At 37.1% G+C, this 17,026-nt stretch overlaps 1 protein-coding gene across 1 annotated transcript in view; it reads left to right on the top strand.

The window, feature by feature from the left end:
• Nucleotides 1-16,812, top strand: part of CMPK1 (cytidine/uridine monophosphate kinase 1) — a 35,333-nt gene extending 18,521 nt beyond the window's left edge. The window contains exons 2-6 of the mRNA XM_047872694.1: nt 7,831-7,977; nt 11,918-12,070; nt 13,311-13,387; nt 13,630-13,726; nt 14,474-16,812. Coding sequence (XP_047728650.1) covers nt 7,831-7,977; nt 11,918-12,070; nt 13,311-13,387; nt 13,630-13,726; nt 14,474-14,515 — 516 coding nt within the window. The 3' untranslated portion in view covers nt 14,516-16,812. The remainder of the gene's footprint in view (nt 1-7,830; nt 7,978-11,917; nt 12,071-13,310; nt 13,388-13,629; nt 13,727-14,473) is intronic.
• The last annotated feature ends 214 nt before the right edge of the window (nt 16,813-17,026 follow it).

Below are 17,026 nucleotides of genomic sequence, written 5' to 3'. Positions count from 1 at the left end.
ATTTTTAAATGTATTCAAATATATCACTGTTGCCATTTGTTGGAGACTCTGTATTTGAGGCTATTTGCATAGTGGATTGGACTGTCATTTATCATACTATACTTGTTCTATACTTAGTTGTTATTATTGCTTTTGTTCCTTTCCTGTGTACATTTCGTATGCTGTTGAGCCAGTTTGGTAGTACTTTTCCTTTGTTGGTGTGTAATTTGTTAGGGTAGCCACTGATTATTGTGGACTTTGGAATAACTGGAATGGGATCTGGGAGTTTGCGCTCTCATAGTAGGTCTTGCATCTAGCAATGTTTTTAGGAGTATGTTCTTTAGGAGACACCTCTAGTTGTAATAGCTAATGATACTATGCTGCAGCTGATAGTGTAGTGTAGGTATTATTTCTGGTAATGTAAATAATAATTCTGTTTTACAGATGAAGAAACTGAGCTCTAAGGTTACATAAATTTTCCAGTGTCACACAGGGTTGTGAGCGTTTAATTTTAAGACTTGATCCCTTAACTTTCAGTTCGGTGTTCTGAGTACATGACTTCATGCAAGGTTCTTTTCTTGTGGTTGTTGCTGGATTCTGTATTTCTGTAGCTCCATTTTGCCATTAGTATGGTAATTTTGCAGATGCTCAAATGCTATGTTTGCATATATTATTGAATTCAGAGTTTGTTATCCTTTGCACATTTTACTCAAGTTGATTCGTAAATCCAGATAAATTCTAACCCTTAAGGAGAACCTGAGCTATTAAAATGTGGTTATTTAAAAACTTTTTTTAATGTTACTTATTTATTTATTTTTAATTTTTTAATGTTTATTTACTTTTGAGAGAGTGAGAGACAGAGTGCAAGGTGGAGAGGAGCAGAGAGAGAGGGAGGCACAGAATCTGGAGCTGGCTCTAGGCTCTGAGCTGTCAACACAGAGCCCGATGCAGGGCTCGAACTCTCAAATTGCAAGATCATGACCTGAGCTGAAGTCAGATGCTTAACCGACTGAGCCACTCAGGTGCCCCATAATGTTTTTTATTTATTTTTGAGAGAGAGAGACACAGAGTGTCAGCCGGGGAGGAGGAGGAGGAGAGAGAGAGAGAGAGAGAGAGAGAGAGAGAGAGAGACAGAATCTGAAGCAGGCTCCAGGCTCTGAGCTGTCAGCACAGAGCCCAACGTGGGGCTCAAACTCATGAGCCATGAGATCATGACCTGAGCTGAAGTTGGACGCTTAACCATGAGCACTCAGGTGCCCCAAAATGTTGTGGTTATTTTGAGTCTTTTTACAAATCGCATTCTCAAGTATCTCTTAGGGTGGCTTTATTACTTTTGGTATTCCCCAGGTAAATGATATTCTGATTTTAATGTTATTTATTTTTTAAAAATAAGAAATACAATTAGGCCTGCTTAATATTTTAAAAACTCTCTTTCCTAAGGTGAAATAGAGAGGCAAGGGCTTCATGTAAGTGGTTTCATTTATGTCCTCCAAGTGTTCTCACAGGAAATGAATTAATTGAACTCTAGGCTCTTAGGCCACCTGCAACAATATTTGGGTTTTAGTGATATGAGTGTGTAGCTTGTAGGCTCTACAGTGACTATAAGAATTGATCATTCAGTTAATAAGCTCAGAGAGTGTTTTCTTTTTTTTTTTTTTTTTAATTTTTCTTCTTAAGGTTTATTTTTGAGACAATGTGGGAGACAGAGTGCAAGCAGCGGAGGGGCAGACAGAGGGAGACACAGAATCCAAAGTGGGCTCCAGGCTCTAAGCTGTCAGCCCAGAGCCTGATGCGGGGCTCGAACTCACGAACCGTGAGATCATGACCTGGGCCGAAGTTGTATGCCCAACCGACTGAGCCACCCAGGCGCCCCCAGAGAGTGTTTTCTAAGATTAACAAGACATCTGTACCTATCCATTAATGTTGGAAGTTTTCAAATTACTGCCCCTGAGCTCCTGGAATCCCATGAGGTTTCTGGGCCTGGTCTCCATCTTTGACCATTTTCCATGCCCTTCTAATGTAGGGAAGACAGATTGATTCAGAATGAATGAGATGAATTAAAAGAAAAATACTGGAAATGACCAACTGGAATGAAATTGGAGTGTGAAAATTCCAATTCACAGTTGCTATAGGGACCATTTGGTATATAAGTCAGGTACCCAAATCCTCAGTTATCTGAGGATTTTTGGAAACTGTTAGAGGAATATGCAGGCTTACAGAAATGGGGAAACAGTATTGGGTGGCTTCTAACTCACCTTTGCTCTGAGTTTTGTTTATTGTTCTGTCTTCTTGCACTGCCTCTGAAGAATCAACTTCTTCCCCCAGCAGACAGTGCTGGTAAAGACTGAATTCCTTAGGAAAAGCTATGCAAGATGAAGAATTGTCTTACTAGTTAATCGTACAGCTCAAGTCACTTTAATGTACAAGTCACTATTGCATCCTGTTTACTTCCCCTGAAATCAGCACATTGCCTGGCACTTCATAGGCACTCAATACATATTTATGGATTTAAATTAAGTTCCAAGTATTGCCTGAATTAAGGTTGTCTTCTAGGAAGAGCAAAACATTGAGGAAAACGAATAGTGTTGTATTTGTGTGCAGTTGAATGGATTATATCCCTCTTTTCAGGGTACAAGCTTTTAAAATATCATTCTTTAATTAGAAAAAGAAGTATGCTTCATGTTAATTTAAAATCTGTCTGCTAAAGCTTTTTGTTTAAGAAAAGATTTAGCTCAGTTTATAATTTCTGTAGTTTATAGTTAATATGTAGATTTGCAATTAAATAGGCATGGTGAAGTGCAATTCATGCATTTGGAAATACAGCAAGGGCAGACTAAAAATGAGATTGGAAATCTACTAGCAATTTAAATCAACTATTACGCTCAGCGTTTCTTGCACTGAACAGTTGTTTTTTTTCCTTTCTTTTAATGCTAACCTTTCTTTAATGGTGATTATAGGAAAGACCTTTTCTCTAACCCTCTATAGGTAAAACTGGAAGGAACCTTAAACGTTTGACCAGTTTTAAGCATCTGGGCACTGTGCAGCAGTTTTTACATTCCAAGTAAAGTAAGTTCCCCAAGACTGGCAGATTCTGTTCTTGGAAGGTCCTTATCAGACATCTCATTTAGAGTAATTGGAAAAAGTTCTATTGGAAATGCCTTTGAAATAAATGAGAGCCTTACATAAAGTGTTGCTGGGAGGCTGTAGGCTCTAAAGCTATTGTTTGCAGCAGGCACCAGACTAGTGAGTCTGGATGGCTTGGGATAGTCCTTGTAGCATTTCTGGGTGTGCTGCTGAAGGTACATTGTTGACAGTACAGAACCAAAATTTAGATTTTAAGGGTCACTAATCTTATAAGGAATGCAAAGTAAACTTAGTCTTAAATGCTTTAAAGATGCATCCACTATTTAAAGGATACCCAGTAATTTTAACTCACACAGTTGCATTAAAAATATATTTGTAGCAGGGCACCTGGGTGGCTCAGTCCGTTGAGCGTCCGACTTCGACTCAGGTCATGATCTCACAGTGCTGACTGCTTGCTTGGAGCCTGGAGCCTGCCCCTCCCCTGCCCCTCCCCTGCTCACACTTTGTCTCACTCTGTTTCTCAAAAATAAATATTAAAAAAAATTAAAAATATTAAAAAAATTAAAAAGATATATATGTATATGTATATATATGTATATATATGTATATGTATATATATCCATATATATATCCATATATGTATATTTGTAGCTAATATATGTGCTATGTTCCCTCTCTTGTGAGGCTCAGTCACAGTCTGTGGTACTTTCTAATTGCCACACTAACAGGAGGAGGTGTCTGGCATCTGGATCTCTTCTTGCTTCCAAGGACTTGCCATTTATGCATCATTTTTACCTTGAACTCTTTTTTTCGTTGTGGTTTTGTTTTTTTATTGTTTTTATCGTTGTCTTTGTTCACATAACACCACATTACCTAAATTTAGAAAGAAGGAAAGATGATTGCTAAGAAGGGAGAGAAGTCCATCAAGATGATTGGAGATTTGATACCATAAATTGTCAACCTTCACCTAGTTATAATTACACAGAGTGCCATTCTGTCCTTATTGAGAACATGGTGCTTTTTTTTCCCTCCTTCCAAGTCTTAGTATATGGTTTATAAAAATTTATTGAGTTTTCAGTTTCTTAAAGGAGAAAATGAAAGTAAAAAATTTAGACCGTTACTCTAAATGAATTGAGTTTATATATTTGTCACTAGAAAACTATTTTTAGTTGAATAGTAGCTTGTAATTGTATTTATTGTAGTTTATAGTATTTATAACCTGCTGTGGTTTTGAATGTTGTTCTTAAGACTGCAGTAGTGACCCACTAGGTTTTAATTGCTAGGAAATTCAGAGAATGTGAAAGAGTTTTGGTTAAGCCTGAGAAAAAGCCATTCTTGCTTTCCTCAGAATTGGCATCAGTGACTACTTAATGACAACAGAATGCTTTAAAAACATGCTCTTTAAAGTCTAGTTGTTATTAAAATACCATAATAGCTAGTGTGTAAGTGATAGTTGCTTTTTGTTGTAGAAACTCTGTGGTAAGAGGAAAGCTTCAGCAAAATCCTTAAGAAAAATATAAAAAAGTGGTAAATAGAGGATTTTTAAAGATGGAATGTGAATGAACAGTAGGAAGACACATGTATAGATTTGACATCGTTCTAATTTGAATTCCTTGTTTCCTTAGACTTTGCAGATAAGGTTGTTTTCTCTCTTTTTGACCAACTGTGTGTGATTTTTTTTTTTTTAAATATCATTTGTATACTTCAGTTTACAACTAGTTTCTCTTTTAAAAAAGTGATATGCCAAAACCTACTTTAATGCAATATAGAGCTTGCAAATTTGAGTGCTCCAGTGTCAGGAAATAAACACTGTATATACTAATTTCTAAATTGCTAGCTGGGCTTCTAAATGTATGTTGTTCATGCAGCAGAGGCAATCTGTACAGAGCGATCTGTGTGGTTTGTGTTTCACTAAGCATTTGCCATTGTTTAGTACTGTTTGTCTCTGCATTTATTCAATATTACCATATGCTATAATCTCTAGACCAGATGAGAACATCCAGCAAGCATAGACTTCCAAGCAGAAAACAAAGTAAACTGTAGGAAATGGGACTGCTATTAAATTTTATGGACACTAGTTGCAAACTGCTTTTTGAAAATTGTAATAGTGAGTGGGAAAGTGGGTCACGCCTCATTTTTTTTATAAGGCCTTTTCTACAACACCCATTTTCAGAAGTTTGCTTATGCTTGGTGATCAAAGTAGGCATTTAAAAATGGTGTGTGGAAATAATTTTAAAATAACAGTTTAAATAATTAAACATTTTGTATTTCCATTTTCTGTAAACGATGGGAGGGTTTTTTTTTCTTTAAACCCTATTATAACAACTAAATACACTTTTGATAATTCTAATGGTAGGGACTGTGTGACTAAGAGACATGAGTGACGCTGCGGTTTTGTTTATTCTCCTCCAACTTTATGCCCAATTTTAGTCAGCAAATAAACTATTTAGAGTTTGTTTTCCTTTGCTGACTACCTTACTGCTAGCTTAGAACTAGTTCGGCAAGAGTAAGTTTAGCCAACGATGTTTGGAAATAGAAAAGGGGTAAAGAATGTAAGGCTTCTGTAATCCAAAAAAAGAAGACTCACCATAACCTGGGTAATTGAGAGAGTTTTTATGAGTGCAATTGAAACATTGTACTTTATTTTTTATTTTTTTAGCATTTATTTATTATTGAGAGATAGAGACAGAGCATGAGCATGGGAGGGGCAGAGAGAGGAGGAGACACAGAATCTGAAGGAGGCTCCAGGCTCTGAGGTGTTAGCACAGAGCCCGACACGGGGCTCGAACTCACAAACCCAGCGAGATCATGACCTGAGCTGAAGTCAGACCTTAACCAACTGAATCACCTAGGTGCCCTGAAACATTGTACTTTAAAAGTAGGAGGTGGGATTGTAGGCTTCCTCAAATCTTAATGTTGGAATTAAAGATAAATTTAAGATCTTAAACGTTTATTGCACACTTAAGTATGCATGAGATAAAGTCTCATTTAGGGAGTCTTAAGAATTTGGGGAGAGATGATTTTTGTAACCAAAAATTGAATATAGTTCTGAATGCCCTGATATTTGAGAGTAAAAACGTTGTAAAAATAGATTTTAGGGGTACCTGGGTGGCCCAGTAAGCATCTGACTCTTGATTTCTGCTCAGGTTATGATCTCATGGGTTTGTTGGATGGAGCTCCGTGTTGGGCTCTGCGCTGACTGTGGAGCCTGCTTGGGATTCTCTCTCCTCCTCTCTCTGCCCCTCCTTCCACTCACATGGTCTCTCTCTCTCTCTCAAAATAAATAAATAAAAACTAAAAAAGATTCTATAGTTCTTTTGATTTAATAAAAGGGAATGTATATGTTCATGTAGGGGAAGAAGCTTTTCATTATTCAGAATGGTCTCTTAGATCAGCATTGTTTTCTCATTCCAGTCATGGGGAAATGGCAGAGCAATACTGTAGCTTTTTTGTTGTTGTTTTTTGTTTTTTTTGTGTATTTATTTTGAGAGACAGAGCAGAGGAGGGGCAGAGAGAGAATCCCAGGCAGTCTCCGTGCTGTTAGGGCAGAGCCTGAAGCCTGATGCGGGGCTTGAACTCATGAACTGTGAGGTCATGACCTGACCTGAGCCGAAACCAAGAGTCGGACACTTAACTGACTGAACCGCCCAGGCGCCCACAATACTGTAGCATTTTATATGACTTAATTCAACTACTACCCTGTACCCTGCACCTAGTGTATCATTTGTAAGTCCTACATAATAATGATCATCACAGTCATAATTATACTACTGATTTTTCGTTGGCTATTCATAGCTATTACCTCAGTTAAGCCTCTTGATTGGTCTTTCTATAAAAACCATCAAAATGAGTACATATGCATGTGTGGGTGTTTATGTACACACATATAAAATGGTGTATATATAATATAAAAAATGCTTCTAGCTTATTTAAGATAAGTATCTTCATAATAGCATTGAAGTAATTGGTGACTTTTATCCCCTGCTATGTGTAGGCTTTTTGGTAGGCAATGTATATACATTATCTTATTTAGCCATAACTTATAAAATAGCTATGTGTATTCCCAATTTACAGATGAGACCTCTAGTTGCAACTAGAGGAGGAAGAGGCAGTGGACTTTGAAGAAAGGTAAGGAAGGTACTGGTCTAGGTAGAGAGACAGTGATACAGTGATAGGTAGAGAAGGCTCTATTTGATTAATGTGACCACTCTCGAAGCTAATTTTGTGTAGGAGGTAGGACTTGTGCTATTTACTGAGAAAGGGAACAGACCAGAAGAATGGGGTTAGTGTAAATCCTGATGAGTTCAGTTTAGGTGTGTTGAGTTTAAGGAATGGAAGTAGAGATTTTGTAGAAGGTGGATACAGCCAACACTGGTAGGATTTTTTATTTTTATTTTTTTTGCCTTGAATTCTATAGGTTTTTGTTATGCATTTTTGAACATTATTAATGACATTTAAACTTTGTGTTTTGTGAGGGATTATAATGAAATGTTAATGCCTTGAATAGTTACACAAATTCCTGGATGATTTTGTGGTGTGTGAACATTGTAGCCACCATGCCCTACCAGGTTAAGAGTATTTTTTAAGCAAATTTGATTGTATGAAATCTCTTTAAATTTTTAACAATTATTTGTTTAATGTACAAGCAAAGCTTATTTATTGTAGAAAAATTAGAATATAGAAATTAACATGAAGGAAAAAAATTGATAGTCCTATCATTGGGTTGAATATATTCTAATTTTTTTCCCTATGTGTTGTTCCTTTCAGAAATATGGCTACACACACCTTTCTGCAGGAGAACTCCTTCGTGATGAAAGGAAGAACCCAGATTCACAGTATGGTGAACTCATTGAAAAGTACATTAAAGATGGAAAGATTGTGCCAGTTGAGATAACCATCAGTTTGTTAAAGAGGGTAAGGAGTGAATGCCAACCAGTTCAAACCAGCAAGGAAATGAGAAAGTAAATCTACCTTTCCTTTGAGTAATGAAAAAAAAATGAGAGTACTAAATTTCTTGCTTGTGGTAGGTGGTCACGGTGTTTGAGAAATTCTACTTTTCACCTGGGAAGAAATTGGACAGTAGCAAGCATTCTCTGCCTAGAACTAGGATCAGCTACAGCTGACTTATGGATGACTTAACATCCATATGTGTGTACTTGATCCTTCCCCAACGTGCAGAAATTGTCTCACTTCCATTTCTGTCTTCTTCCTTTTTTCCTTCCCCTCCTCTTCTTCCTTCCCCACGTCCTTTCCCTTTTCTGTTTTCTTGTAAGCCTTCTTTCTTCCTTCCTTCATTCTCCCCCTTCCTTTTTTTCCTGCTTCCCATGACCCTCTCATTGTTACCGGTCTCTCAATTTCGATGTTTCCTTTTCTGGTGAATGTGTCACCATCTTCGGTGTGAAATGCCAAGATTAATAGCTATGAAATTATAATATGTCCCATCTTAAAAACAGAGATCTTGGATTTACATGGTAACTCTCCACTATATATTTCTAAGACTATTTATTAACAGGTTTTTTCATATATAAGAAATAGTGAAGGAGAAATGCAAGAGTGAGAACAGTAAGAAATAGTTGAAGCCCAATGGAAAAGAGGTATCTGAGCACCAGGACAGAACCACAGAACCTTGAGGATGAGGAGTAGTGGCTCATTTACACACATTCTTACCTTTTGTTTCAGAGATGGGAGTAACCTGCTTCCACTCCAGAGTGTATCCTCCCCTATTCTCTGGATTTAATGCCTTTTTCTCCACTTTATCACTAAGCACTGTGAAAAAGTGGTCTGCATTTTTCACTTTTTTACTTCCTGCTTTTCAACCCTTTGGAATCAGGTACTATTTCCATCTTCATTGAAACGATTCTTGCTGTTGTTACCAATGTTCTTCCTTATCAAATCTAGGGGATATTTGTCGTCATTTTTCTCACAGCAGTTAACTCTATTCATATCTTCTCAAACCTTCTTTGTTCTCTGTGATACCATTTTTTTTTATTCTTTCCTACTTCAGTGGCTGTTGTTTCTTATGTTTCCTTTGATAGCTCATCTTCTGCAAGTTTCTAAACCATGATGCTTCTCAGGGTTTTATCCTTGGTTCTCCTCTCCTTTTATATATTTCGTGATGGATGGTTTTAGCCATGCCCAAGGCTTTCACTGTGCTAATAAATGCTAAAACCTACAGCGCTGGCACACATCTTTTTTTTCTGAACTCCAGACCTATATTTCTGACTACTAGACATCCATCTGAATATTTGACAAGTATCTCAGCGTTATCAGCATAACCTCTAGAATGTGATCACCTTTTATTTCTTGTCCTGGTCAATGGTTCTGCCATCTGTGCAGCTGTCCAAGCCAGAAACCTGGGGCCATCCTGTATTTTCCACCTCTTCTTCACTTTCCCAAATCCATTCAGTGAGCAGATCTTCCAGTGACTTTCCTTTTTTTAAGTTTATTTATTTATTTTGAGAGAGCAAGAGAGAGTGCAAGTGGTGAAGGAGCTGAGATAGGGAGATACAGAATCCCAAACAGGCTCCATGCTGCACCATCAGTGCAGGGCCTGAAGCGGGGCTTGAACTCATGAACCGTAATCATGACTTGAGCCGAAACCAAGAGTCAGATGCTTAACTGACTGAGCCATCCAGGCACCCCGATTATCTTCCTCTTAACCCTCTTTGACTTAGTCTGTTTTCTGTATTACTACTGTCACCTTAGTTCAGATCCTCTTTTTCTTACCTGGACCATTATTGGAGCCTCCTCATGAGTCTTTTGCCTTTAATCCATGCTTGTCCCCTTCTAGCTCGTCCTTCACGGTACAGTCAAGGTGATTTTTTTCCAGAAGGTGATGTAAGCATATTCTTCTGCTTAAAATTCCTTAGTGGTCCTCTGTTGCTTCCAGGATAAAAACCAGTTCCTTAGTGTGACATAATAAGTTCTTCATTAATCTTGCCCCTACCTACTTTCTAGTCCTATCTCCCACTACTCTCTACATGTGTCCTAATATTCAACTGTCTCAGCTTACTTCAGATTCAGCAAAGCTGTTATGCTTTCTCATTTCTGAGCCTTTATCTATCCAGTTTACACTCTTTGGAGTACCTTGATCCCTGTCTGCTTGCCACTTCATTATTTAGGACTCCATGGCCACCTCCCTGGTAAAGCTCTCTCTAGCAGTTTCCCAGGTAGTTTGTGCTTAATTTCTTTGTTTTATCATAGCATCCTTTCATACCTCATCATAGGACTTAGCACATTTACTTACACATATTTGTTACCTGCTGAACTATGAGCCCCCAGGAGCCATGACTTTGCTCTTCATGTTCCCTGGTTATAGGCCTCGAGTAAATGTATGTGATGGTGGAATATTGATGCACCTCTTCAGGTATCTTCCACTACCATAATTGGGGTAGAAATGCTATAGCAGGGGCCCAAAAACATTCTGTGATAGTTTTGTATTATTGGAGAATATTGGAAAAGCTAGATGATGGGACAAAGCCAACCCTCAGACAAAGAAAGGAATTAGGGGGCCTGACAGCCCTCGCTCTTTTTGAAGAACTAGGAAACAGTTTGAGCACTGAGGGGACTAGATGTTGGTGTCTGGAATAGAGGCTGCTCTGGAGTTGGTCAAAGTCATGTGTCAGTGTGTACCCAATGGGGGCTGGCAGTGGTGAGGATTTGGAGACTAGAGATCTGCATCTCCTGTCACATATTGTCACATTGTGCCCAAATTCACACTGGCACAGGATGGTGAAACGTGCTGCTCTTGCTATCTTTCTTGAGTCTGTTCTTTCCTCTGCTACCTGTGTTTTGGGTAGCTTAATTAGCTTTAGTTGAAAAAACTATTAACTTTATGCTAATAATTAATGCTGGCAATCTCTTTATATTTGTCCAAGGATTTTTTGCAATTGGACTTGAATTATTGCAGAGAATCTTAATACCTCAAGAAGTAGCATTCTTCTTAGCACAGCAAAAATGACTTGGGAGAGAGGAGAGGAAGGAATAGGGTCTCTGGTGGCTAGAGCAAAGATACTGGTTAATGCCTATTTTCTTTTTGCTGTTTATAACTTTGTGAATCTATATGTGAAAGTAATATATGCTTACTGTAGAAAATTCAGAAACTGCATGAAAAAGAAACTGTGTATGTCTATTAATATGTATAAATGGGGAAGGGGTATATACCATAACTCCACCAACTTGAGGTGACCGTGTTACTACACTGGATCATCTTTTTTTTTTTTTTTTTTTAATTTTAATTTATAACCTAAAAAAATTAAAGAAAATTTTTTTAACACTTCATTTATTTTTGAGAGAGAGAGAGAGAGAGAGAGAGACAGCGTGAGCGGGGGAAGGTCAGAGAGAGAGGGAGACACAATGCAAAGCACACTCCAGGCTCTGAGCTGTCAGCACAGAGCCCGATGTGGGGCTCGAACCCACAAGCTGTGAGATCATGACCTGAGCTGAAATCGGATGCTTAGCTGACAGAGCCACCCAGGCGCCACCCCCCGCTTCCAAAATTTTTTTAATGTTTATTTATTTTTGAGAGAAAGAATGCAAGTGGGGAAGGGGCAGAGAGTGAGGGAGACACAGAATCCGAGCTGTCAGCACAGAGCCCAATGCAGGGCTCAAACTCATGAACTGCCAGATTATGACTGGAGCCAAAGTCGGACGCTTCACCGACTGAGCCACCCAGGGGCCCTGCCTGATCATCTCCTTTAAGTCTTGTTGTTGTTTTTTTTCCCCATGCACCCTCCACTCTACTCATGATTTGAAGAATAATAATAACAAAGCAAACACTCATATATCCCCCCCTTCCTTAAGAAGTTGTATTTTGTTAATGTTTTATTGAACCTAAATCTTCCTTTTCTTTTAGGAAATGGATCAGACAATGGCTGCCAATGCTCAGAAGAATAAATTCTTGATTGATGGGTTTCCAAGAAATCAAGACAACCTTCAAGGTTGGAATAAGACCATGGATGGGAAGGCAGAAGTGTCTTTTGTTCTGTTTTTTGACTGTAATAATGAGGTAATGAAGACCTTCATCTGCCCACATGGGGTTTAACCAACTGATGGTCAACTATTAGAGAAAAACAAAGTAATTTTTTACTTATATTTTTATATCAGCAGCAGTATTGCTTTGAACTGGTAAATTGGTTGGATGGAACAGCACTGTATTGCTGTTGGACTATTAGAAACTATTTGGCATCAGCAACCTTGTGGACCTAAAATTTGCTTTATTTTCAAAATAGCAGTACTGTGTTTGTTTTAAGAATTGACTTTTACAATAATGTTAGGTAATGAAACTGCAGTGTTACCTCGTAGGTATGCACTCTTATCAGAGAGTATCTTGCCTTAGGACGTTAGGGCAACATTTTTGGGAAGTTGGGAAAACTTTCTATTTTTAAAGAAACATACAAGATAGCTTGATTTGTCTTCTAAGAGTGAAATGATCTTGCAAAAAGCAGGAAAGCGTTCTTTTTCTTTCTGGGACTTCTAATAACATACCCAGACATACCTTTGAATAACCAAATTTCTCAGAGTCATTTAATTAAAAGGCCTGACTGTTTGACAGCTGCAGTAGAACTTCATTAAATTAATGCCAACAGCCTGGAAGAATAAGAATCTAAAGAACTGCCTTGAAGGAAGTTGGCTATTCTTGGGCTGAATTGCAAATGTGCCTCTGGTGGAGAGGCTTGCTGCAGCCTTTGAGTTGTTTTAAAATGTAACTCTCTTTTTCCAACCCCCAAAAATATGTTTTCACTTATTCTTCAAAGTTGACTTTAGAATGTTACCACAGCATTATAACTAAGGAATGTTTATTCACGATTAACAAGGGATACTTTATTCAAATGCAAATATGTTGACTCTTAAATATTTGGATATTTATGGAATTATCAAAAAGTAAGCAAAATGGAACAAAGTTTGAGGCATGTAATTCATACCTAATAAGTTAATAATATATCCTGGATGGAAGCATACACATACAGATCTTCTTTTTATTGCGGTTTAAAAAAAAGTACACAGGAAAAACTGAGTCATGAATGAATTCTTATTATGCTCTGTGCTTATTTAACCTAGTTTATATAAATTGAACCACATGTTTAAGTTTAAAAGGACTTTGCATGTTGATTAATGAATTAGACAAATTAGTTTTAATGTAGGGTTTTTTTGTGATCTCTTCAAACTTTGTTCTCATTCAGGTTAAAAGAATGGCAAATGTGAAATTCACATCTTTTTTTTTTTTTTTGTACTATTTCTCTTTTTAGATCTGTATTGAACGGTGTCTTGAGAGGGGAAAGAGTAGTGGTAGAAGTGATGACAACAGAGAGAGCTTGGAAAAGAGGTACTTTGCAGACTTTACACATCACCACCTTGGGCTCGTTTTGGAACTTGAGTCACAGATTAAATACCTGCTTCATTTTGGTCCAGAAAAAGAAACTGGCATGCTTAAATATGTAGTGTGTGGTCTAAGGAGATGGTAAGGGAGTCGGTTGGGTTGGGTCTGGGTTGTGCTCTGAGCTGTTCCATAACGTGGGGGAGAGCGGGTGGATACTTAGAACCTTGCAATATGTGCTGCTTTTGCAGAATTCAGACCTATCTTCAGTCAACAAAGCCAATTATTGACTTATATGAAGAAATGGGGAAAGTCAAGAAAATAGATGCCTCTAAGTCTGTTGATGAAGTGAGTATCCCTAGCTTGACTTAAAAGAAAAGTCCAGTAAAAATGTGATTTGGGGGACAAGGGGTAGGTAGGCAGGAGAAAAAGAAGTATGACAGATTAGTTTGTTTGCTTTTCAAGACCTGGGAAACTAAGTGAAAAATGAGATTTTTTTTCTCCTTTTTTGAATAGAGTCTAAAATAGATTTTACAACTTCAGACTTGTTCTTCATAAGAAGTGGGTGGTTTATTAATTCCAAACCTCTTTTCTCAAGCACTAGAAAATTGGCATTTTGAGAACTGTGATTTGGACCATATTCATCTTTTAAAATCTCTAATGTGAATGGCGAGTCCTCTAGAGCAAGGGCCCCAGGCAGCTTCCATCTCTTAGTCACAGAGCACAGAGCCCCAGGGGCGCAGGGCTTCCGCGCCCAGCCCTTCCCTCCCACTCTGTAAAAATCCTGATCTCTAAACTGCCGTGCAAGCCCTCAGTGCCTAGCAGCTCTTTTCTAGTGTCTCTCTCTCTCTCTCTCTTTATTTTTTTATTTTTTAAATGTTTTTTTTTATTTTTGAGAGAGAGAGACAGACGGACAGACAAAGCACGAGCTGGGGAGAGGTCCAAAGGAAAATAGATGAAACCAAGGAATTAATGTATTTTTTTAAATGATACATCTTGAAAATTAATAAAAAAATGGACTTCTAAACAGGAACTTAGCCATATAGTATTTTAATAATACTTCCTTTTTAAATTACTACTCTTTGTCCTTTACAGGTTTTTGATGAAGTTGTGAAGATTTTTGACAAAGAAGGCTAACTCTAAACCTGAAAGCATCCTTGAAATCATGCTTGAATATTGCTTTGATAGCTGCTATTACAACCCCTTTTTAAGGCAATTTTAATCTTTCATAATTACATCTCAATGAATGGCTGGAAAGTATGTAGTAAGACAAATTAAATTTTTTATCTTCAATTTTTCTGGTTACAGGAGTAGACAGTGAATTCGGGTCTAACTTCATCTTAGCTATGGTGCTCACAAAACAAAGAAGGATATCAGCTAGTTCTTTGTTTTTCCTCAAAAAGCATATCCCTTTTATAGTTTGTGCCTTCTGTGAGCAAAACTCTGTAGTCTGTGTGTATATCCCTTTAGTAATTACAACATGTTAAGATTAGGGATTCCCTACTTCCTTGTTTTCTTGTAGGTTTTACATTTCCAACCTGTTAAGCGAATTTGTGGACCAAATTCCAAAGGAACTTTTTGTGTAGTCAGTTCTTGCAAAATGTGTTTGGTAAACAAACTCATAAAATGAATTCCTAGAAGTGTTTTAGTATTTATCAAATAACTGACCATTTCCTACAGAAAGATAAGAAAACTTAAGGCTTTGTTTTATTACAACTTATACAAAGTTGTATGACAAGGCATCTTCTTTGCTTCCAGGGATTGGGATGGGGTCGCTGGGGGTTCAGAGCCTGGGAGAATTGTCAGCTTTATTCTGACATAAATCTGAGGGTAAGGGGCAGGATCACATCAAATGACATGTGTTCCTGTGCTCTATTATATAGTGTTATTATTATTAATGATTAAACTGATCTTAACAAAATTCCTAGCAGGGGAACCTTGAAATGCATGTACTGGGTTTATGGTAAAATGATTTGGTTAGCATTTTAATAACATTTCATTCAGAGTTTTTTGTTTTTTGTTTTTATTTGTTTTCTAGATTAAATATAGGGTTGGTATGAAGTAAAAAAAAAATCTAATGGTTAAATTTCCCATTTGTGTTTATTTTCTTGAATACTTTTTTTTTCAGTTATTTAAGGACATTTAAAAATCATTGCACTTTGGTCAGAAAAATAATAAATATATCTTATAAATGTTTGATTTCCTTCCTGGCTACTTTTATTTAGTAAATTATTTTTTGGCATCATGTTGAAGCATTGAAAGGTACAGAATTTTAAAAAGGCTATTTTAAAAAGGCTATCGAGTCCAAAGGAATTTTCCCTTAAATCCATTCTTCCTTTAAAAAATCTCTGAGAAATTTGTGTTCCCCTTTCTTATCTTTTTCTGCCATTACTAATGAAGAGTTATTTCCAAGGTTCTTAATGTGAGATTTATTAAAATGTTTCTCATTTTTAGCACTTATACTGTTTGGTATACAGGGTTAAATAGGGTAAGGAATTTTGTTTTTGTTTAATTAGATTTTATATTTAAAGTCATTGGGAATAGGAGCACCTGGCTGACTCAGTGGTGTAAAGTATGTGATTTTTGATCTCATGGTTTGAGTTCAAGCCCCACATTGGGCATAGAGTTTACTTAAAAAAGAAGAAGAAAAATTAGAAGTATAAAGTCATTGGGAATAGTGAGGACAACTTGTGGATGTTCTTACATTATAATAGGTTCATTTATTTCTATGTGTGTTATGAAATTCACTTATTAATGATATATTTTTCAACATACTTGCCATTAGGAAACAAAATATAAGGGATGGATCATATTAGCCACCAAAATTTGTATTGAGATTATCTTGGTTTCCTGGAAGAGACTACAACAAATTCTTGTCTGGTGATTTAGTTCAGCAGATACAGAGGGATTTTGCTGGTGGTTTAATCAAAAAGCTGCAGTATGAAGCAAGAGTAAAGACTATAAGGTTTTGAGAGCATTCCTGCTCAAATAAGTGAAGAAATTCATCAGATGGGGGAATCTAAATGTTTATACTGATTTTGGGAAGCAAACGTGAGGTTTTTAAGAAGACTGCTGAGACGAGGCACTTCGCTTCCTTTCATCACACAGCCTTTTGTGGCATTTGAGAACACAAATCAAGAAACATCGTAATTACGAAATTATGAGCCTTTGCTAGTTTGCTTTTGAGTAGAAAAACATGTTGGCAATATTGTGTTTAGGATTTGACTGAGATACATCGGACTTCATTAGTTTAGTCATTCCGTTTGTTAAAGTCACCAAGGAGGTTTTCACTGTTTTGAAAGACCTTAGTGGAAGCTTTGCTTTTTTTTTTGCTTTTCTTTCTTTCTTTTTTTTTTAATTAACTGACATTTCCTGATGTTGGATGTATATGAAATTACTTGGTAAATAATCCTAATAAATTTTGTGCTATGGCGTTTGCTGTTTCAGATTTCCATTCTCTCAAGCATATTGAAGACTGAGAAATATCCCTGTATTTAACATGTGGGTTTACAGCAAAAGCAGAGTTCAGGATCCAGGAGAATTTTCTGCTCTGTTATTATGTTTGCACATCTTGAATTAAGTAGAAAGCATGACTTTATCCCATTCCTTCAAGAAGTAATCTGGATGGAGGCACAAGTATAGCCTATT

Source organism: Prionailurus viverrinus, chromosome C1 (assembly GCF_022837055.1).
Source record: "Prionailurus viverrinus isolate Anna chromosome C1, UM_Priviv_1.0, whole genome shotgun sequence".
NCBI classification, from domain to species: domain Eukaryota; kingdom Metazoa; phylum Chordata; class Mammalia; order Carnivora; family Felidae; genus Prionailurus; species Prionailurus viverrinus.
This window is presented reverse-complemented; position numbering and strand designations above follow the sequence as displayed.